This window comes from Numida meleagris, chromosome 4 (genome assembly GCF_002078875.1).
Source record: "Numida meleagris isolate 19003 breed g44 Domestic line chromosome 4, NumMel1.0, whole genome shotgun sequence".
In the NCBI taxonomy this organism is placed as follows: Eukaryota; Metazoa; Chordata; class Aves; order Galliformes; family Numididae; genus Numida; species Numida meleagris.
This window is the reverse complement of record NC_034412.1, coordinates 85,078,377-85,102,577: the sequence shown is the minus strand read 5'-3', so window position 1 is coordinate 85,102,577 and position 24,201 is coordinate 85,078,377. Positions and strand designations below refer to the sequence as shown.

The following is a 24,201-nucleotide window of genomic DNA, read 5'->3' as shown; positions in this document are numbered from 1 at the left end:
AGGGGGCAGGCGGGAGGCCCCGGGGCTGCGCAGGTGGCGGCGGGCAGCCTGCTCGCCCTGCTCATCCTCTGGACGCTCTTTGGGAACGTGCTGGTGTGCGCGGCCATCGTCCGCTACCGGCACCTGCGGAGCAAGGTCACCAACATCTTCATCGTGTCGCTGGCCGTCTCGGACCTACTGGTGGCTCTGCTGGTCATGCCCTGGAAGGCTGTGGCTGAGGTGGCCGGGTACTGGCCCTTCGGGGCTTTCTGCAACGTCTGGGTGGCCTTCGATATCATGTGCTCCACGGCCTCCATCCTTAACCTGTGCGTGATTAGCGTGGACAGGTACTGGGCTATTTCCAGCCCTTTCCGGTATGAGAGGAAGATGACCCAGCGGCTGGCCCTGGTGATGATTGGAGTGGCTTGGGCGCTGTCCGTGCTCATCTCCTTCATCCCAGTCCAGCTCGATTGGCACAGAGGTGGGGATGCTGCCGCCACTGCCACCGCTGGGGACACTGGGGATGGGTTCGGTACTGGCTGGGAGGCAGAGGGTGCTTTCACCACCTGGGCTGAAGACATGAGCACCACATGGGTGGCACTGGCAGCAATGACGCCCTCCGACAGCACCGACGGCAGCAACAGCACTGTCCCTGGGCCATCAGAGAGCTGTGACTCCAGCCTCAACAGGACTTATGCTATTTCCTCCTCCCTGATCAGTTTTTACATCCCAGTGGCTATCATGATAGTCACCTACACGCGGATCTACCGCATTGCCCAGGTGCAGATCCGTCGCATCTCCTCGCTGGAGCGGGCGGCCGAGCATGCGCAGAGCTGCCGCAGCAACCACGTCGACTGCCACCATCACACCAGCCTCAAGTCCTCCATCAGGAAAGAAACCAAAGTGCTGAAGACTCTCTCCATCATCATGGGCGTCTTTGTCTGCTGCTGGCTGCCCTTCTTCATTCTGAATTGCATGGTGCCCTTCTGTGAGAGCCCACCCAGTGACCCCCGTGCTGGGCTCCCCTGCGTCAGCGAGACCACCTTCAACATCTTCGTCTGGTTTGGATGGGCCAACTCCTCCCTCAACCCCATCATCTATGCCTTCAATGCTGACTTCAGGAAGGTCTTCTCCAACCTCCTGGGATGCGGCCAGTTTTGCTCAAGCACTCCAGTGGAGACCGTTAATATAAGCAATGAGCTCATCTCATACAACCAGGACACCCTTTTCCATAAGGAGATAGTGACTGCTTATGTGAACATGATCCCAAATGTGGTTGACTGTGAGGAGAACCGGGAGGACCCTTTTGATAGGATGTCCCAGATCTCCCCCGACCCCGAGGTTGCCACTGACTCTGTCTGTGAGCTGGACTGCGAGGGGGAGATCTCACTAGGCAAAATCACACCTTTCACTCCAAATGGTTTACATTAAACTGTATCCTGCCCTGGTCACTTCTGCTTAGATTATACACCAAAATATTAGCACTAAATGGAGAAACCTGCTTGATTTATGCTGTAGTTTGGTCAGTCACTTCATGCTAACTTCACCTCTCCGTGTAGCACTTTGCAGGATGTCACACTGTCATGATGATGGGATAAACTGACTGCAGCCATGAAGGAGTCTCATGGTGCGAGTACAGTCAGTCCATTTGTAGATGGACAATGCATTGCCTGTGCTGTGTGTTGCGACTTTTGAAAACAGGGACAGATGTTGAGGCTGGCATAGACATCCAGTAGATTAACTTCTGGACTGTTCATTTGTTCAGGTCTTATGTTTCAGTTCTCTTTTTGTTTGTTTATTGTTTTTCTTCTAAGATAGAAAAAGTGAGGTGGTGATTTGGATGATTATTTAAATGCGTGTTTCTGTCAGAACAGTTTATGTGAAATCCATGTTCTCCAGGCGGCGTTGTTGCCTGTGGTATCCTCACCATGTTCCTGGATGAATAAATAAAGGTTCCATTGATCAAGGGGTTATTATCTTTCATTTATCACTCTGGAAGGTTTACAACCAGTATTCAAACTTTAGCATTCTTATTTGAATGGTTACATGACTAATTGCTAAATCCTGTTATTGTAAAAGCAAAACAGTCTGCACAAAAAATACAATTTTTGAATAAAAGGAAGGTTCACAGGGATGATTGACTTAGAGGAGCTTTTTTATATGGCTCTTCTTACAGCTATTTAGGTGTTTTTTTTTCCTTCAGTATAACTGACGCTATCCTATCTGTGATTTCCTTTCTGCAGCTAAGAATATCAAGCACTCACAAGCTGTTAAGACCTTCCACTTAATTCTATATTTGAAATTGCTTTTATAGATACCATTAATGGGAAGAATTTGGTGATAGAATTAGCAGCTGGATGTGTCTAAAAACATTAATTATGCTTGAAAATGATGTTAGTAATTAGCAGCTCCCAGTGTAGACAGACATAGTACATCGGAGAACTCACTGAAACTAAGAGAAGAAAAACATTTTTTTAGTGATTTACTTTGTCACTGGAAGTTAATTACATTTTTCAAATGTGTGAAATGGCCTTGTAGTGCTTTGACTCTACAAAATGTTTTAAAAGAGCCTTAACAAATTGTAAAAGAGTATTTCAAACTCTGTATCTGTTGAAACATTTACATCAGATGGAATGGGCTACTTAGAAATGTTTGCACGCTTTCAGTTCAGAAGTCAGAAGTGATGCTGTTTAGAAGACAAATGATCAAAGGTAGTAAAAGCACATTATTTATGCATAAGATTTGAATTAATTCACCCTTTAGGAATGCCCATGCCATGAGCTGTACAGATTTACGTTGAGCTGTTTGTTCTGGTTCAGTAGCACTCCCTGCAGGGACACCCTGCCCCCCATCCCACCTAATTGCGAACTGAAGGTCCCTGTGCAATGTATGGGGGAAAAGCAGGATTTACACCAGTCAGCATGCTTCAGGGAAAGAACTGCAAGTGGCATTTATAAATGTTATGCACTTAGGACTGAGCCTCTTCAGAAGCTAAGCCTCTGATAATGGACAAGAAGGGGTTGCCTTATCTCTGCTTAGGATATGGGATGGGAAAGGTTTGTGAGGCATCTAACTGAAGTCCCTTTGTGGTTGCGTCTGCTATCTCAGTGTAGGAATCCTATGCCCATAACCAGGCTCAGCCCACTAACAGCTTGACGTTTGGGGTGAGTAGATTGTCATTTCTCTGCTAATACTATCGTGTGTTGCCAGGAGTTAGCTACAGTTCTGGAATTGCTGGTTGTGTAGTACTTGCCTGGAATAAAAACCATTTCCCCAAGTAAAATTGAAGGAAGTGGCTTCTGGTGATAAATTATTCTGACTAGAATTTAGATTTCTGCATTTTGCCGCTGTTAATTGCGGGAGAGTTGGACTAGATGACCTTATGGGGTCCCTTCCAACTCGAACGATTCTATGATCCTATGATTTTCTAGTTACTGCTCAAATTTTGAGGCCAGTACTACATATTAAACATTCTGGGTCCACATAAAAAGTCTATAAGCAGTGCAAGAGGTGTGAGCACCTGTTGCTGGTTCCAGCTCCCAGGGCCGTGTCTGTATTTCATCCAGTTTTAAATCAGAAACAGCCCAAGGAAATGGGGAAGGGAAAAGACCCCTTCCAGAGCACCTGTGTGCCAGCAGGGTGTGGTTGGTCAAGAAGATGACATGTCCGTCAGTGACTGCATAACAGCTCTTCATGGTATATTAGAAATATTTCATTTTATCTTGACTCACAGTCTGCCGCCAGACTTTGGGAGCATAATTAGGACAGTGCAGAAAACTGTTCACATTGCCACTTTTCATTACCAATTTGTAGTTTGTGACTTCAGCTGGTAAATGATTTCTGATGGCTGCTCTATGAGGTGAACTCTCTCCGTGGAGTAGGTGCATATCCCTGGCTTCACCTCTGGGAATCCAAAAGCATCATAAAGGGAACATTTCTGCTTCAGAAGGCAGATACTCCTTTTTTTTTTTTTTTTTTTTTTTTTTTACATTTTTTGCTAGAAGCACAGATTGACCTTGAGGATCTGAAGGAAAGCCTTTTTGTTGACTTTGGCTTGTAACATAAGGACAATTTCTTGCTTCTTAATGTGTGTTGATTTCTTATCACTGACAAAGCTGGAGTACTCATAAAATTTTTAAATAAATATGTTTCTTGCCTTGAAGTATAGAAAGGGCAGACTGTTCTCATGTGATCATCCCCCAAAATTATTTTTTTAAACTGATTTCTTTCATATGAAATGGCTGCTCTACTTTTCTCATGATTTCCTTTTCAAGGTCTAATGCATTTGCCTATTATGTGAGCAGAGTTCATTGGAACAACAAGTAGGTGTTTATAACAACCATAGCTTTATGGTGTCACTCGAACTCACCTTTTTGAATGGTTTTGTACCTCCCATCAACATCTTTTTTTCTATGCTTCTGTCATGCATTTTGCTCTGTAGTTAAGCACGACTGCTTATTGCTGGCTCATTTTGGGGGGATTTTTCTTTTTTGTCCTTTGCACTTTAGTAGTTTGAATACACAGTGCAGTTTGCTTTGAGTCATCGTTACTTAATCTAGTTCTGAGTGATGGCTAACGTTTAGGATCAGTGATTATTTGCTGTTTCTACTTTGTGTTATTGCTTATAGATCATAGGTTGCAGTACTTGCCACTGTTAGATTACCCCTGAGCCAGTCAGATCTTCAGATGCGACATATTCTGTTAGTCCTGGAAAACCCCATACCAAAGGGAGGTCAATGTATCAGTAGTCTTCATGCTTTGTGTTTAAGTTAATAACAGAGTTCATTTTAATGAAAAATAAATTAAAAACAACAAGCCAAATAATGTATGAAGGTATTTTAGTTCATTTTTAGGAAGCTGGGATGTGAAAGACATGGAAGTACAATGTTTTATCTGAAATGCTGCAGACATCGTAAAGATCCTTTCACGATTCAGACCTCCACAGAGCTTTTAATAGCACAGGCTTTTATAGCTGGGGCAGTTTTGTGGTTTGTGGGTTTTTTTTTTTGTTTTTTTTTTTTTCTGCAAGCAAAAGAAACGTAGATGACTTTCTCAGAGGTGAACACAAACAAAACACTTTTCAAAGGGAAAAGTGGTTTTTTTTGTTGTTGTTTTGTTTTGTTTTTGTATGTTTGGTACTTTATCCCTTTGCTTTCATTGTGCCAGCCAAATGCAATATGTTTCTTCAGGGAGAAGAACTCTTGCATTTTTGTAACACATAACAAAAAAACCTCTTCAAAATTAGGAGGTTTTCTGATAGAAAGAAAACTAAGTCCAATCTTAAACCATTCAGAAGTCAATCGTATAAATGCAGCTTTCAAGAGACTGACAAGGCAGTATTCAGACCATGCATCAGACAGCAGGTATGAGAGATCATGTGTCCTTCAGCTGTTTGCATGTGCCAAAATTGCCACTCTTGACAAGGAGGGCATTTGAGGCCCTGTCACACAATACCCACTGTCTACACCTGTGTTGGAGGTAATAAAAGCGTAGAGATTTTTCTTTCCTCTGAGGCCATCTTTGCTACTGTTTAATTAGATGCATCAGATCTTTAGAATGATTCAGTGCCTATTTAAATCAGTCTAAGACCTCAGTGATGGATGTGGGCTTGGGTCACAGAGGAATGAAATTTTTTATCTTGGCTTCTTATGAGTATTACTACTGGTATTCTCTGCTAGTGGATGGTGGCATCTTAAAGTTGGCATGCTGAACAAAGCATTTTTGCCAGACTGTATGTGGAAATAATTATTGTATTCATGTTTTCTTATTTGTTTTCAAACTGTAGAAGACTTTTCAGACTTTCCAGGAGCTGCACAAAGTCAACAGAGAGCATTTCCTCTTTGATAATGTCTCATATTAGCAATGATTGGGTCCATTTTTGGTATACTGGAAACCCTATGGTGCATAATGCCTTTTTTTGAACAGATTCATGCCTCAGAATCATGCAACATGAGCTGATGTTTTTAAAGATGAAGGTATACTTTTGGTCTAAAAGCACTGATGTGCACAAAAATACCTATAAATGAAGACCATTTCCAATATTAGCATGTCCCTTTTTCTTCATCCATCTTTTTAACTATTATTATTTTAGCAGTGAAAAGATTGCACTGAAAAATAATGGGATTAGGGGAGTAAAGACTGGAAATACAAATAATAATATCATTTGAAGCAGATGATGGATTGCTCATTTTGGGAAGTCTGCCAGCCCTCCCAGGATAGTTTTGTTTAATAGAAAATTCAGAAGATGATTTTATCTTCTTATATGTCTAAATCTGTTCTCAGCTGTGACTGGAGATAACGTTCTATGTGATGTATTGTGGAAAGATAGCTGTTTAGGGAGGATAAACATTTTTGTTAACTTAATCATTTGTATCACAGTTGTCATGGTCATATTTGTGAAGTTAGCAAAATGCAATGCAGCAATCAGAAAAAAAAACCTCACCACATAAATAAAAATTTCCAATCCATGAAAAACATATCTTCCAATGAATTATTCCCCACCTTTGTCAGCAATCATTTGTATCTTATAGTGCACTCTCATTACAACCAGAATAGGCTGGAATGCTCTGCGTATGCTGCTTATAATCTGCTGATATGCATTAGGAGAAAGGTCTGAAATATAAGGAAATGGACAGCAATTTAATTGCTTTGCTTGAAGGCAAACTAGTGCATACCTGTGATGGCACTGCAGTGAGCCATTCCCCGTGTCACACAAATGCAGACTGAATAAAGAACTGGTTGGATTGTTGCAGCCACTGAGACATTGAGGTCAATGTCTCTATGTCCCGGTGGAGGCCAGTGAAGAGTGGTGTCCTCCAGGCATCTGTCTTGAGACCAGTGCTCTTCAGTGTCTTTACTAATGATGTTGTCAGTGGGATCAAGTACACCCTCAGCAAGTTTGCTGGTGACACCAAGCTGAGGGGTACAGTTGATACAACAGAAAGAAGGGATGCCATCCCTTCTTGAAAGCATGAGAAGTGGGCCCATGAAAACCTAATGAGGTTTAACTAGACCAAGTGCAAAGTGCTGCACTTAGGTCAGGGCTATCCCAGATGCGTGTATAATTCTCAGGATATGTGAATTTTTGACATGTACTCTGACTATTGTTTACCAGAAAAAAGACAAATAACACTTGTCTTATTCAAAGCAATTCTCTGAAATAAAGAGTTGCAAATGGTATGGCTTAAACATGCTTTGAGAATATCCACTTATCTGAGGCCTTCATGGAGGAGAGTGGCCTATGAGGTTTAGCTGCTGCCAGGCTAGTGCTTCATCTGACGTGGCTACAATAGCTGCTTGGGTTTAGATATCTGAACTACATAGAAGTCCCACTTTAGAGGTCTAATACTGAGCAGAAGAAATCCTAAATTCATACAGTTTTCCATGAATGCACTGCAAAATAAAACCTAGTCATACCAGGGCAGAGGTGAACAGTCACAGTATGGATCCTTCTACAGACATTGGAGGAGTCTTGTCTGCAGTTCACCTGCTACACTTTCAGAAAAGTTTCATGAGTAAAACATTAACAAGGAAGTTCACAATGCCCTCTTTTACCCTTTGACCTCATTTTTCCAGTTGGAAAGGTTTTTAGTAAAATTAAAAATTGACATTTTTAGCCTTTGGCCTTGACCTTTTGCTTTCTCTGTTAACTTCATATAATTAGTCTTATTCAGTAAGCAGAAGCTCCTGGCATGGTTAGCTGCTTGAGTACCACATCATCACTAAATCTAGAACAACCTCAAGTTGTTCTTAAATTACATTATGTCTCCATCACAAAGTAAATCTTTTAGATCATTTTTTCTTTTTTTTTTCTTTTCGTTTTGTATCTGAGACTTTGCACTATTAAGTAGCATTATTGTGCTCTTTGTATCTGTTGTAGTTTCTGTGGAAATAAATTGGAGGCATTACTTCTGGAGTGACATACGTAAATGCAGCCCTAGACAATTCCTCTTCACTCAGTGCGGCCCAGGCAAGACAAAAGGTTGGATGCTCATGGCATAAACAGTGGTTTTTTCTACAAGAAGTTCAATTTGGCTTTTAACAGAAATAAAGGCAGAATGTTTTTACTGTGATCAGTGTATAGGTTTGTTTATATATACTTACACACAAGCATGCTTATATTCTTTATTTATGAATACACTGAATCACATTTGTAGGGTAATGAAATATATTTCATTATATTCAATATATATTATATATAATTCGTGCAAATTCATACAGAACAAGCAAGTCAGATTTTAAAATTTTGCTGTTACAATTTTGTCACAACAATTAGATACAAGTACACAGTCTTCTCACATTTTGAAAAGGCATTTTGGCTGCTTAGAGGCTAGACTTGAATTATGTAGTGAAGAGGAGCATGCAAAATTTTTTCTCAAAAACTATTTTATGCTTAGACAATTTCTATCATTATTTGCTCATTGATCTTTATCTGTAAGCATTTTGAGACAGAAGGCAAAGAAGATGAGATGATTTAGAAGCACCTCTTGGATGTCTCTCGACAACAGTTATTAAACAGTGTCATTCTCTTTCTGATAGGGTGAAAAATAGGTGAAAGCTTTTTGACAGAGTGCAAAATGTATCTGCATGACTTTTGAAAACATCTAGTTCAGGTAACACAGTGTCAAAAATTTAAATGGCAACTTAGGTAGAAGTCTTTTCTGTATTAACCGAAATCTACCTTGCTAAGTCAAATGATACCTTTTTCTTAAAAATAATACTTGCAAACAGTCAGTATTTCATAGGTCAGTGGGATAGAAAAGTGCAAACTGAAGGACCAACTCAGCAGCACTGAATAAAGTAGACAAGGTTGAATGTCCTGTCAACAGCTGAGCTGTGTCTGAGGACAGGGAAGAAAGTAGGACAGGAGGATGGGGAGAATTTTCAGGAGGAAAGAGTGAAATTAGCTGAGGGACCATGGTATGGAAGGCAGGAAGCTAAAAATTTGGTTGAAGAAGGTGAGGGATCAGGAGGAATTTCCTAATTCCCAAGTTACTGAGGAAGGCCTGACAATAGAATTCAGTGAATAAGTAGGTCATTCAACAGGTACTACTCAAGTATCAGTCCGTCTGAGCAGCAGATGAGCAGCTGTCGTATTTCTAACTTTATATTGAACTTTAACATAACTTCCTTGACAACAACCTGCATCATCTTGTAAGGAATGTTTAGTCAAGGAGTGGAGAGCAAAGAGCACTCAGAAACAGTCTTTCCACTGTACTGGGTGGTGCTGTTTTTGTCGTGTGGTGCTAGGACATTTTAAAGGTTTCTCCCAGTTCCACTGGCTTGCTGGAACCAAGTCAATCTTCCAGAAACCTTCTGAATGCTCCTAATTCCCTTTGAAAACTCTAGTAGAATGGCCCTCAGTATGTCAGTACTATGATTCAATGTAGCCAAAAGCTGATGCTCTATATTGTGTGCATATATATATTCCCTGTGAAAAGCTGATCTCCCATGGTTACTTTAATCTACTCACGTACACCTTGTAATGTTGCAAATGAAACTGGACGCCAGCTGGACAGGCTTTGAAAAGCAACACAAAGCTGTGCAAACTGGATGTCTTTGCGTGCATAGATTAACCAGGAGCGCAAGCTTGTGCCCCTTCTTTCTTGCGAGCACTGAGCATCTGTTCCTTGTCACCCATCAGGGGAGAAATCCTGCAGTGCCACAGCAGTGTTATCCCTTCCCTCACCGAGAGCTGAAGCGAAGCTCTGGCACCACAGTGCTGTGCCCATTCATACACAGGGGCTGCTAATACACCCTGGGGCGGGGTTTTTCAGCATGAGGATCAATCAGTGTACAGTGAGGACAATCCTATAGGATGTGTCCCCACAAGCAGCTCGGGCTGGCCGGAGTAGTGCTCATGCTACATCTGTGCCTGTTTTCAGGTTTGGGCAGCCTCAGGGAGGCTTAAAGCTACCCCGAACTTCACCTCCTGAATACAGCTGAGAGCCTTCTTTTGTGGCTCAAAGAGGCACAGCCCACCTTCTACTGCTTTTTAAAAGGTATGCTTCAGTGCCTTGTGTATAAGAGCAAATGTGATGAATTCAGTGATGGCAGCAATACAAACTTCATAACTTTAATCTGCTAGGACAGTTCATTCAGTGGTAAAGGCAATGTAAGGAGATGACTTTGCCATTCAAAAATTATTAATTTTTTGTTGTTGTCTCATCTCTCTTTCTTCTAGCATATTGGTTGGAGTACTAGAGAAAATTATTTGGTACAGGAAAAAAAAATCTATTCATATTGATTAGATACAATAAACTGTCCTGAATGTTTCTGATAATCTCCATAGGGAGTTACTAATCAATAGCAGAAGGACAGCAACTTTACAGATCTTTCATCTAGCCATGATCTTCACTTTCCCTTCCAGGATGACCACTTCTTTCTGGCAACCCTTTCTTTCCTGCACACCACTCACTCTATGTGCAGAAGCACTTTGTGTGAGCAGCCTCCTAACTGGTGGCTCTCACATTTCTCTTTAGTTTGACCAGTGGGGTCTTCCCTTGTTCCTTCTTGCTTTCTCTACAGGATGAGCTACATACAGTGACCAGTCCCCATCACTGAGTTAGAATGTCCACACACAAAAAGATAATATAAGAAAGAAGGAGAAGGATCAAGTACAAGGAGAAGTGAACAGCAAAGACCTACTGCTTACAGCCCCAGCATCCTATGCCAGGCTGAGTTTTCATGAGTTGGCAACAGCTGTGTATTTTCTTCCTCCAGCAAGAACAGATTTGAAGGCAGCTCACACCCAGCTCACACTGGAAATATTTCTCAACCTGATTCTCCTCTCCCAGTGGGCAGGCCTCGGAAGGCCTGGCCCTAGTGTAAAGAACATGCTTTGGAAGCTTAGCCTGGATATGGTTCCCATGTATTTAAAGGCCCAGTGCAGATCAGAAGTAAACTAGTAAAACTAGTTACCTGGTATTCTCATCCCATAGCTATCACCAGTTTTAGAATTTTCCAAAAGTGAGAACTAAAAGGAGTTGGAAATGCTTTTCTGCTCTCTTGGCTTTTGTGCTGTATAGTTCATGTCTTGCCACACCACTGGCTGAGTTAGTTCCCTGCTGGTTAACCTCTGAATTTGTTTAGAGACAAAGATGAGATGTCCAGCCTCAAAACTCAAGGCTCAGCAAGGTTAAAGAAAAAAGTAAAAAAAACTTTCTAGGGTCAGGAAGCAGTAACTACATTTATTCCTGGCTTCTTTTCAGCCTCAGTAGCTTCCTCCCACTTCCACCTCTTAGCAAATATTTGATACAAGTGAAGATGATACACACCTAGAAGGTGAGTTATGCAAAGTGTCTCTGTATCTGCTTTCTGGTTGAAATTCAGAACTGATTAGTAATGACAGGATCAATGACCTATGTAAGATAGGTTTTACTCCTACAACATGAGTGGCATGGCCTCTCCTGTGGGAAGCAGTGGAGGAAGAGCGCAGAAATTCCTCTTATCAAACTTTTAATAAGCCCTGGTGTGGGTTTGACAAAGCGTTAGTTTTAACTTCTCCCACAGTTAAGAAAGCTCGTGTCCTATTTACCAGTCTAGTATGGAAGTTACTTAAAAATGAGCCAATGACTCTTTTCTGGAAAGGGGGGAGACATTGCTGAGGAGTTCAGGAGGATCTTGCACTGAAATCCCAGAAGAAAGAAATGGTTGCAGCTGGTAAGATGTGTGCATAGTTTGTCTAAAATTGCAACTCAAAATGAAGGCATTTCCTTTTCTATGGCTGATTCATGTTAGATTATGCTTGAAATATCAGTGAGGAATAATGTTTTACGTTCCTTCCTTTTTTGTTATTGTTGTAATTGACTATTATAAATCCTGAGAAAGCTATAGTATCTTATATCTAACTGGTACAAACAAATGGTTGAACTTCTGTGGAAAAAAAGCAAAAAAAGCTCTTTTTCAGATCTGAAGTAGCTTGCCTTTTTATCTTAGGAAGCAAAGTGTGTGTGCCTGAAAGTCTGCTTGTTTATCATACAGGGTAGTAGAAGTTATTACCACTGCTACAAGCAGCGCTGTTCTTCTAGCCTTGACAAGCTGCAGTTCCTCTGCAATTTTTTTACTTCAGATGTTTCTGAAGATTGTGCAAATAACCAACTTGCTCTTGGAAGTTCACTGCCATTTCACTTTAAAATCTTAGGATGTCAAACAGGGGTTGAAAAATTGGCTCCTGTGAGCAGCTTTTGGCTTGCTGCCTCTCTGTTTCATCTGATGGCCCTTATTTCTTGTATCACATATCAAAGAGAACAGTAACTCCCAGTTTAGTTTATTGGTGAGTTTATATGCTTTAACATAAATGGGTCTAGACTCTCCAATTGCACTTTACAGAAGAGTTGTTTATGTCCTTCGTAGTTCTTGTGCCAAGCCTGTGCCTGCTACAATTCTGTCTAATTTATTTGAAGCATCCTGTAACCGCTGTTGGCTTCATTCAGAATGGAATTACAGTGGTTTCACCCTGGTTTAATACATTGTATCAGTAACTGCACAGTGTTGTAAAAATGGAATAGAGCAGTAGGAATTGTGATTTGGCAACAGCAGCAGAAAGAAAAGCAAACAAACAAACAAACAAACAAAAAAACATCCCAAAAAGCCAACCAACCAAACAACAACAACCAGAGAATGGCACGTCTTTCTTCCCTGTGTATTTTCTCTTTATTCAGTCTATTACAGAAAAGTTTTGAGACCAGCTGTCTTGCCCTATGTAAATCTGAGAAAACATTGAAGTTATTTTTTAGATTATTTATCCAAGGTGTGACTGGCTGGATAAAAGGAAGTGAATCAAGTTTTACTCCACACTGCCATATATCATTTGAGTGAGTGCTGTGCAGTTGGAATGCAGTTAAAAATCTCATTCAGCCAATATTCTTTCCTTGCCTGGAGGGTATGCCTATTTTCAAACATTAGCTATTTTCATAGGATTTATTACAAAAAAAAAAAGTATATATATTAGGCTGAGTGAGCAAATCAAATGCTCTTCAGTGACAGAAGAGGATGTGAACTATGGGAGACCCAGTCCTACATTTGTGGGTTTGTGGGTGATGGTGATGGCAGGAGCCGTATGTGAATGACAGCAGTGAAGGAGTCGGTCTGCATGCAGAGGCCAAATGTTGTTTTCCTTCCCACAGTTAAAATACAGAAGCATATCTATTTCAGTGTTAAAATTTGGAGGGAACTTAAAAAAAAATGGTAACTACAACAGTCAGTACTAGTAGGAGTAACTGAGTAGGTTTGTGGATGAGTGGGTTTGTCATTATATCTTTCAGAGGCCAAATCTGATTCCAAATCTAATGGCATAGAATGAAAGCAGACTTGTTATGCATCACATGCCAGCTTTCAAGGTGCAGCTGACAGTACACAGTCTTAGAGTCCAGAAGTTCACTAAGGTTGATTCTTTCCCTTTCCAACCTAAGACATGGTAATTCAGACTCCCAATGAGAAGCTGAAATGTGAATTCAAGTCAAAATATTTCACTCAGATGCATTTAAAGTAATTTGTGTTTCTCCAATTGATTGCCAAATTGCTAGGAAATTCTATCAGCAATATTTTATTCCCCCAGCTCTTTTCCTCCCCCACAAAAATTACGCTACAGTCAAGGCTGATAGTTGCAATTTAAGGGAAGTATTTTTTCGGTAAAAAGCAAGCAAACCTACATTCCTATGAAAACTCCAGTTTATGCTCCATAAGCAATTCTGACATCAAAATTAGTATTGTGTTCCTAAGAAACACTGTTTACTACAGTAACTGTTGGATGCAGTCTTGTAATGCTGACTTTCTTAACCAAAGAAAAAAATGATGAATATGGTACCGATAATTGTAACTTCCAGGGTAACCAATTCTTGTCTCCAATTGACAGCAACCAATAGGACCTTTACACAGTGTAATTATACATTTGACTGCAAAGCTGTTGCTTCAGCCCCATGTCAAAGGAAGAGAGTTGGTTTTACCATCTCTCTACTACACATCCAAGGCATGAACAGTCCTGTTTAGTAACTCTCCTAAGATTACCAGAAGATAAAGTTTGAAATCTTGTGGCAGAAGGGAAAAAGAGTTCTTATGATAGGACATTTTTTATATAGGAGTGTTTGATGTATTCTGAAAGGCCTGCGGTGTGTAGGGGACCTGTACAGAAGAAATAGCGTTCTGCTCTGAGATCAGCAGAGAAGTGAGACATGAGCAGCCAACTCATGCTGGCCCTTAAATGAAGGTGAGTCAGCTAATGATACCACAAAGTGGGAGTAGCTGGGAAAGGGGTCATAAAGGAGATGGAACCAGATGGAACCATCATTATGGAATGATGCACAGAGACAGGACAAAAGGCAACAGTCAAAAGCTTCAACAAGGGAAATTCTGGCTGGATATAAAGAAAAAAATCCCCATGAGGATGATTAAGCACTGGGCAGGGCTTCCCAGAGAGACTGAGGAATTTCCCTCCTCAAGAGATCAAAATTCAATTGAATGATGCCCTGAACAACCCCATATAGTACTGAAATTAGCCCCGCTTTGAGTGGCAGGGTGGGCTAGAAAAGGTCAATAAATAAATTCAGCAAACTGAACCCAAAGTGAGTCATTTAGGGGCTGGTACACTATTGAATGGAGTGGAACTGCTGCACTGGGAAGCTGCAAATGCAGGATGCTCTGTGTGGGAGGCAAAAGTGGCAGCCAACAAGGGCATGGTCTCTCTGTACCCCAAGAAGAAGAACAGGGCAGGTCTGGTGACAGTAATCAGACTCAGCAGAGAGTCCAGTGGCCACCAGTCAGTTCACTGAGGTGAAGCAGGTCCAAGGTCAAGCTGGGAAGTCAGGTCAGCAGGTTGGAGTCAGGATCAGAGGGATACATGAGTGCACCAGAATACACATAGTGTAGCTCAGTTGAGGACCAAGGTGAGGGCCTAAGCTCGGATGTAGCCATGGAGGTGAAGGTGGGGAGGACCAAAATGTGGTTTTAACATCATTCTGGTCATCTAAGATTATGGAGATGGCCTTGAGCTGGCATTCCTTCTCCCCAGAAAAGAGGAAGGAGAGCAGAAGAGAAATCTGAATGAACAGGTAGCTGCAATTTAACTGAGTGAATGTGTTAACTTTTATATGAAAAAATATTACTCAGTTTTTCAAAACTCACTTCATATTTCTTAAAGATGTTTCAGAGAATGTGTCGGTCAGAGAAAGGGAAGGTCTTATTGGACTTATTCATTTTCCCTGGAAACCTGTGTGAGTTTTACAGCCAGTTTTATTTCGTTTTAGGAAGGAGATATAGCAGCTGGCACTAAACCAAAGCTGCAAAGATATCTGATCCTCTTGTCACTCTGTTAATTACTTATTACTTTGAACTGAAAATAATTAATTAAATAATTGTGTATTTTATTTCCTCTTTCCTTTCATCAGCTTTCTTGGTTTTGTTTTCTTGATAAAGTTTATTAAACATTTTATCAGGGAAGGAACTCCCCTTGCATTATTTGTTCTGTCAATCTCTTTCTCATAGATTCCCAAATTCACTTCAAGGCAACACTTTCCAAGATAACAGTGCCATTTTGGTCCTTGTTTGTTGTTTTTCTTGTTTTTCTCCATCTCTCCTCAGCAGCAATTTCAGATCTGTTTTCTGTGTGCTTCACTGTGTGATCTGTAGGTATTAAAACACCCTAGCGTCCACTTCACTGTAAGATCACCACGAGACCCAAGAACTGCCAGCAACACCTTGCTCACAGACCTTCTTATTTTATTGTTCTGGACAGAGTAACCACTGCACTACAGATACTTTTAAATAAAAAAGAAGAATTACACTAGCAAGTAAAGATTAAGCATGTAAAACAGAAAAAGTTACAACAAAAGCAATAATAATAGAGGGCAATTACAGTATGCCTTTGCACACAGGCACAGCCGTTCCTGCTATCCTCTCTGTGTTGTAAACCAAAAAAGAACGATGAAAGAAAACCTGGTAAAACTGGGTTGAAGCTGCATCTGCAGCTGGGCAGGATAGTCCCATGTTCTGGGAGCCAATATTGGTGGGGATTGCAGACCCTCCACCCCAAGCCCCAGGCACTGGGTGGGCAGGGGGCAGGCAGGGCACAGGGGCTCTTACCATATATTGCTGGTTCTCCATGGGCTATAATGGCCCCACCATTCTCCCCCTTGTACCACAGCATGGCTAATTTGTGGTCTGCTATACCTGTAAAATTGCCTTAAAAAAAAACAACTGAGAAGTTGGAGAGCTGCCTGTTGCCTTCTGTAAGTGGATAGAGAGCAAGATCAAGAAGATCAAGGCAGGCTGATTTGAGGAATTTGCTGTTTGCATGGATGATCTGATGAAATTCAATTTTTTTGAATACATCCCAAATGTATGGGTGATTATTATGTCTCTACTAATGCAGACATTTGTCTGAGTGTTACCTTCAATCATGCACTGAAAGATACTTACACTAGTGGAATTATCATTACTGCTATAAAAAGAAATCTTTTCTCTTTTTCTTCCAAAAACTTGACTCACCACTCTATCAAGCTTCATTTGTTCTTATTTAGAAGCTAATTTTCAGGTACCTGTTTTCAATCCAAGCCAAAAGTTCTTTTAACATTTTTCTCTCTTTTTTTTCCTTTCTTTTATTTTTTTCCAAATTCATCTAAAAATGATGCAAACTGACTGAAGTAGACAAATTTCCAGGTACTGTTTGTCATTCTACTCTTACTAATCCCTGGTTATACCCTTGTTTTTCCCCTGGCTGTTGGTCGCTTTGTAGCCATCACTGTGGATGGTTTAATGGAACAAAAGATGAGGTAATTTCTACATAGATAGTAGATAGTTCTACATAGTTCTGCATAGATATAGCCCTGAGAAGGAGCAGCCAAGATAGAAAAACTCATTCATTTTTCATTCATGTCAACTTTTTCAGGATTCTATGGGCAGAAATAAAAGGGTCATATTCCATGCCAGGAAATTCTAAAAAAATGGTAGTGGATGTTGGCCTAAACTTGAGGTTTGCAAATGCTCCAGAACATTGGTCATTTTACACAAATGCCACCACACTGACCTTGTTCGTGTGGCTGCAGGCAGAAGGGCTGTTTGGGACTCCAGAGAACTGTTTATTGCTTTGGATGTGTATGACTTTTTTCCCTGACATAACTCCTGTGTGAGTTAGCGATGCATTCACAGGCAGTGAGAGCAGGTGAGAGACGTGTTCTGATGCAGGAGGCAGGATTGGAAGAGAAGCAAAACATGGCCCTCAGATGAAGGACTCTCTGAAGGGTGGTCTTGTGAGAGTGGGGTCACATGCAGGCAAGGAAAAGTAAGGAGAAAGTGAGGGGGAAATACGTAAAGGACTGTTGCACACGGGAGGTAAGAAACTGAGAAAGAAGTGAATCAAATGAGTAATTGAAAATAAGCATTATATTCCTTTGTCTGAAGAGAAGTGTGACAAGAGTTCATGTCACAATGTTCAGAAATGTATAATACTTTAGGATCTTGAACATATTCTGCATCTTGCAACACATAAGGGCTGTTGCTGTCACAAGACCATGCCTTTATCTGGTGATAGGTTACTAAGAAATCACAGTTTCCTCTGATCGCCTTCTTTATGGGTTTAACCAGTTATTCTGAGTCATTCTAGGCAAGACAGGTACCTCTTTATGAGATGAATTGTCTCTTTCAGTTTTCAGGCTTTTGATTTATGCCCCACTGGCGATTCCATGAAGAATGGCAACAGCTCTATTCAGAGGGAGCAACCTGAACTGTGTATTTGAGAGATCCCCAGGGAACTTCTTTAATAATATTGTAGTTGCTTTAGTGTTCTGTGTTTTTCATGTACAGATCCTCTAAGAGTCTTCCAGATTCCTCCTGAGGCTCTGCACCCTTTTTTTATATCTTTTATTCCAGTTAAGAATAAAATGCTCATCAAGATTTCAAGATTTATGTCAGAATGACTCCTCTTTTTTTCTTCTGTTGAGGCAAATAACTTGTCAGTGTTCTCTGTTTTGCTCTCCATTGCGTATCTCACTGACCTGACCTGTACTTTGCAGCTCCTGAGCTAAGCGGAGCTGCAGTTCAGAGCTCTTTCCACCCATGCCTGTCAAACTGAAAGACATTTTTGGAGTGCTGAACTTGGGAACTTAAGCATTTTCTTACTCTTTTGTTTTTTTGCTGGTTCAAAATGAGTCATCTCCTGAAACCCTACCACTTGACAATCACAATGAATAAGGAAAACTATTTTCTTTTACGTAGTTCTTCCAGAGAGTTCAAAATGAAAAACATAACAAACCAAAGGATGGCTCTCTGAAAGTGCAGCACTGTAGTTGGTACAATGTCTCTGGCTTCTGTTTGATCACTGGGTGTTGTATGTTACTTCAGAAGGTACCTAGAAGTGTCCAAGTAAAGCAACTTGTTTGTCAATAGGCTCTGCCTCATATAAAAGTCTGTGTATCTAGTGAAAACTTTTTAGGGGCCAGCAAATAGGAAAACACTGACAAATGTGAAACTGGAACATTTTATCTCTTTTCTTGCTCCTTATGTGGAAAAAAAAGAACATAACCAGAATGTTTTGTGCAACATTCACTGAGGCATGGTGATGATTTGCGTGGGCCTTGACTTCAGAAAGTGGGGAAATAGGTCCTGTTATCAAGATGCACCAATTTACCACAGTGTCTGACAGAAATGAGAAACTGCTTATCATGAATTGTCTTTGTCTTGTCCCAGCTCCTGGACTCTGCCTGGAAACTGTGTGGGAGACTGATAGGGGCCAAAAGGCATTTATCTCCTTTTCTGGCACAATAGACTGCATCTTCTCTAGAGTGATCTGATAGGGAGTTTCTAATGATAATAACAATAAATTTAGTCTTGGTTTATTATTTTAATAGTTGTCTTGAGCTTAACTGCAGCATTTGTGATCTTTTACATCATTTTTTTTTGAAGTATGTGAGGAATGTACTAAGGTTGTATATAATGCTAAAGGAAGAGTGATTCCAGAAATGACCTGAAACATCCGATGGTAATAGGGTGCACTCTGGGAGTTGAATTCAAACCTCTGTAGGTAAGAAACTGTGGAACTTAATGCACATACAACACATAATACAAAAAGTCTTATAAACTCATAGAGAATTATGCTCTTCTCTGACAGCTGTAATATATTACACAATTAAATAAGTTCCAGATCTGTTATGTCTGAAGTAGCTTGGGCATGGATGGATGTCAGTTTATTCTAGATGGAGGTATACGCAGCCCGTGTGTATGTGTTGGCTCTTGAACACAAAGCACGCTGTAACTCTTGAAAAGCTATGACACGCTTGGGTGCTGGCTGTTTTAGAGGAACAAGGGATCAAGTTCAGTAGCCCAAGTTTGGTGCAGTGTTGTGTGGATACAAACAGGAGTCCAGATTTAGGTTGACTTACTCTCAGAAATATAAGAGTCCTCACCTTCCAGATGAACTATTTACAAATAGTGCATCCCCATTCCTTCACAGCTGGAGACCAAAGCATGGTCAATGGCTGAAAGCACTTGCAAATAAAGGGAAGAATGGGAAGGAAAATGGATTGTAAACACTCACTTGTCCAAACACAATAACGGGGACCAATCCCACAAATTTCAACTCTGTTTGCTAGGCATGTCCACATGTTGTAACCTACTGCACTCATGTCCTTACGTTATTTTATTCTTACTTGTTAGTGCTCACTGAAAAGTGTACTGGTAATAGAAAAAGGATTTTGCTAACTGGGAGAACAGTACTAATTATTCCACTGGCACATTGTTCTAAAATCACATTTGGATAAATTCATAACTAGAATGACTTTTTTTTTTAAAGCACAAAAGCTGTGCACTTAGTAGTGTGATCATTGTATTTGTAATGGAAATAATTAACATTGCATTTTAGTGTCTGCCTTTGCATTAGGAATCAGCAGAAAGATCCAGGAAGAAAAAGATTGGAGTCTATACTTATTTAAAGAAAGCAACACATGGAAACAATAATTTGTATTTATACCATCTTTTCTGACTGGAAGGATCTGAAAGCATTGTGCAAATTAAGTCAAGTGATTTTCAAAACATGAGACATACTATTTGTACATTACCATCAGAAGAAACCATATATGTGAATGTGGATTGATTGTATACAATGAATAGCAGTAATAGTATTTACACAGCATTTCCAGCCATGAAACAAATACTAATTAAAATAAATGGCAAAGGGGGAAATGAAGCAATGGCTTTTTTTTTTTAAGCATAGTCTTTCACACCATTATCTATGCTTGAGAATAAAAGTGTGGTTCACTGCCTTTAGGCAGATTAGGCAATGCAGTGGAGGTACAGTGTCTTGATTCTCCATTTGTGACTGGAGTTTTATCACCATTACAGTGACATAAACCCTAGACTAACGTGTGCAAAGTTCTACAGGCACAGTAACAGCCAGAATCACTCCAGAATTTGGAGGATGATATTTGCTTTAGGAAAATATTATTTTTTCAGCTTCTTGATCTAAAATTGAATTATGTGACCCAGGAAACAAAGCCTTGTATCCGGCCCTTGTTATAGTTGGGGCAGTACCTTTGGTGGGAAGCAATGCAATGCTGTCAATCACTTCTCAACATGATATCCAGATACTACTTACTTATCTGTCTTCATGCAAAATGCCCAGTTTCTCAGCTGTGCAGCCTCATATATCTGGTGCAGAGTGACTCCAGCAACCTTAATAGCTCTGATGAATAGGCAATGTCAAGATAGACGGTCAAATAATTTAGATAATTTTTAGGTTAATTTCTACCCCTGTATGTCATATCTTTCTTTTAAAAATTATTATAACATCTGGAATAAGACGGTGATCGTTCGAATATTGAGCAGTTCGACAGGAATTTGACTGAAGCAGATTTGATCTCTGAATCATGTTGCAAAAAGCACTTTGCTTATGCTCCTTCAATACCAGCTCAAACAAAGACACTTTAAAATTATTTTCAATAATTTGCAAGAGCTAGATTTTGGAATCTCTCTGCACACAGAGGGGCTTGACTTTTTCCCCAGTGCTTGGGTGTTGGCAAAAGAGCCTTTTTTCAAAGATGCTCATGGCCCAACTGGCTGTACTCATTTCATTTCAAAATCTAATCATTTCTGCTATTGCTCAGATTCATTGCAAACTCTCTTGAAAAGAACTGCCTGTTACCACCGGCATTTTAAAAAGAAAAATTCAATAAGCTAAACACTGCCATTCTCTAGTGTTGAGTTGTGAGCAGCGAATGAAGTGAGCAGAAGAAATATGTGTAACAGTAGAAGTGGGAACGAATTTAAAACTAGCCCTTAGTTTTTCTTACTGCAGCAGAAGAAAGCTTTAGATGTTATGAACAATAAAATTCAGGTGATGCATTATTTTTAGGGATACATTTCATTCTTCTTCTTTGTTGTTATACTATCAAAGTCTTTTTTTTTTCTTAAGTCCTTTGGTTTTTCAGCTATTTCAGCAGCTGACTAAGTGCCACTGGTGACTGAAGATAATATTCACCAGTTATTCACCAGCATTCATCAACATGAGAGCTTTTTGAACAGCCCTCTCATAGGTAAAGAGGAATCCTATGGACAAGATGAAGATAAATTTACTGACTAGTAGACTGGTATATAAGAGAAATGCTGTAACATGAAGATGGAGGTTTCTGTACCTGTGTTGGCTGACCCACCTTGGATACACCCAGTGTGCACTGGTATTTCCAGGGCTCTTCAGAAATACTTCAGAATGACTAAACCCCAGTCAAATTCTTTGAGGCAGGGATCAGTACCTCTGTTGACTCACCATCATTGTAAATACACGTAAATGGCCAGGATTCTGGGTATGAATTAGGTAGCCCATGAAGAAAAGACCTAAGAATGTTTGACAAGCAGGAGATGGTGGCATCTGCCCAGGGTTCAGGCAGCTGCTGTGGATAACTAGTTTGTTGTGTGATGTGGCTGGCTGTAGGATGAGCCAGGTAGGATCATCCCATAGATGTGCCTGGATGGTTTCCTCCCACAGCCTCCTGAACCAGAACAGCCTTGCTGCTGGTGAGGTGACATAGGCCAAGTATAGGAGATGATAGGTTTCATCTGCCCAAGAGTAAGATATGGCCCATGAAGTAACGATTGGCCACATCCACAATGCAAATGGCCTTTCATAGCAGTAACAAAAAAAAGAAATGACATGATTTTGAGAGAAGGCCCCTTCTATCCCCAGGGTAATGGGTACTGATGTGAGTTACAACTCTGAACAATATTATCATATTGAGCACACAGTAATACATCTTCATTAGCAGTTTCCAGGGCCTGAGAGCAAACTGTGGTGGGATTTACCTGATGAATGAAGGTGGGCTGTTAAAGGTTTAGCCCCCTCTCCGTTTACCATGAGGTGCTGCATTCCCTGTTCAGAGTGGGACAAAGCTATACATTGTCCTTCCTTAGGACATCCTTCATTCAAGCCACTGCCACCCATAGGACACCACTGCACAGAGCAGAGTCTGGTGAACTCCATATTATCCTGCTGCTCAGAAGCATGATGATTTGTTTTGACTCTGATAAGGATGGCCAGCTTCCCTGGCTCCAGTCAGTCTCATATGGAAATCTTTCTGAGGCAAAGAGTCATCAGATCTCCCCTGTGCCTCCAAATATGCCATCCACAAAGGGTAAAAAAGACCTTGAGAAGATGACAAGCAAAGATAAGAGTACCTCCTTGGTAGCCTCTGCTCTCAGAAAAGGTTGAGTAGGGTCTGCAGATAGGAAATGCTGCAGTGTGCCTATGGCTCTTACATCAGTGTAACTTCACTGCTTGTCATGTGTTCTTGGCCAGCACTGCAGTGATATTTGGGATGCTGGGAGAAATTCACGCAGATAATGTGCCATAGATCACTCTTAGTGTATGCATTGGAAAAGCTACTAAGTTATGTTAACATGCTGATGCTTAGAGCATATTTTACAGTGTTTCTCTACCCCAAAATGCACATACTATGTAACTACTGCAAACAGATGGAGAGCTAATCCATGAAGTTAATTACCTTTGCTATGAAAGTACTAATATTCCACAACTCAGTGTCGTATGTTTATTGTGGAGCAGATGTTGAGCTTTGGAATATATATAGAAGAAACCACTTTCTGTTTTTTTTCAGCATGGTATTTGTTGCTTGAATCATTTGGGAAGATTAAGCTTGTGTCTACCAAATTCCTAGTGCGCAGCAAGGTGCTTTATAAGTTTTCTGTGGTTAATGGTGGTGCTGACTCCTTTATACTGCACTGCCTTAATGAGGCACTCATTCACAGTACCCAGCCACGATGACACAAACTGGATTCTCCCACTCCACAGTACAAAACAAAATTGCTGCTGCCACTAAGGTCAAGCCAAGAGAACAGAATTGTTCAGCAGCAATTTTTGGTATGTGGGTTTTATTTCTTGTTTGGCTGCTTTTTTGCCAAATGGTGTTAAAGCACAGTGTAGTTCAGTACTATGTCATTTATATGTTGGAGGTTTCAGCTGTAATTACTAGGAGACTTTCCAGATCGATATAATCAGCATTATAAATTCTAGATGCTAATTAAAGCATTTTTTCTATTCCTATTGATTTCCTTTTTTTTCCCTTTTTCTGTCACAGTCAAGAGGAACACTGTTGTACCCTGTCTCTGTGCGACAAGTACAGTCAAGCTCAGTTTGCCATGTTTTAAAGAGTGTTAGCTAGAAACAGTACAAATTGCAAGGCTATGGCTGGCTCCTCTGCTGTACTGTGAAACAATTTAAGGGTAAAGTAAGTCCTGATCATATAAAAAAAAGATTAATCATTCTAGCTTGCTTGTTAGTGACAAAAATACACTGGTTAAAAGGAAGAAAGGCTTTTCTGGGTGAAGTCACTCAAAAATTCAATTGTTTCTTGTATCCTTGTCAGTTAAGAAAAATTCACTGAAAAATTTTGATTGCGGTGTGGAAAAAAAGTATGAAATATTAAAGACACTGAAATGCAGGTTACTCCATATGGAGAAGGAGATAGCTGTGCCTGATCTGGGTTTTGGGGGTTCCCGGCTTGCAGTTCTTGCCCAAATAGGGCATGGGGATTCAGAGGCACTTCAAAGCAGTCAGAGAAATTGTTATATCCCTACTTGCTGCACAGCTGGCTGCTCTCTCATGTGTTGTGATGCTGCTGGCTTTATTGCACCTTGCATCATATTGCCAGTGTCTTATTCCAGAAGCTTGAACCTGCTAGTGTAAGAAGACCTGGCATAGGCTGCCCAGGGAGCCCGAGAGTCACCAGG

At 40.7% G+C, this 24,201-nt stretch overlaps 1 protein-coding gene across 1 annotated transcript; it reads left to right on the top strand.

Annotated features, from left to right (window-relative positions):
* DRD5 (dopamine receptor D5) lies at nt 1–2,012 on the top strand (the record flags this gene model as incomplete). The annotated part of the gene is given in 1 exon segment (XM_021396214.1): nt 1–2,012. A coding segment is annotated over 1 exon segment (1,410 nt), but the record flags the coding sequence as incomplete, so codon positions are not given.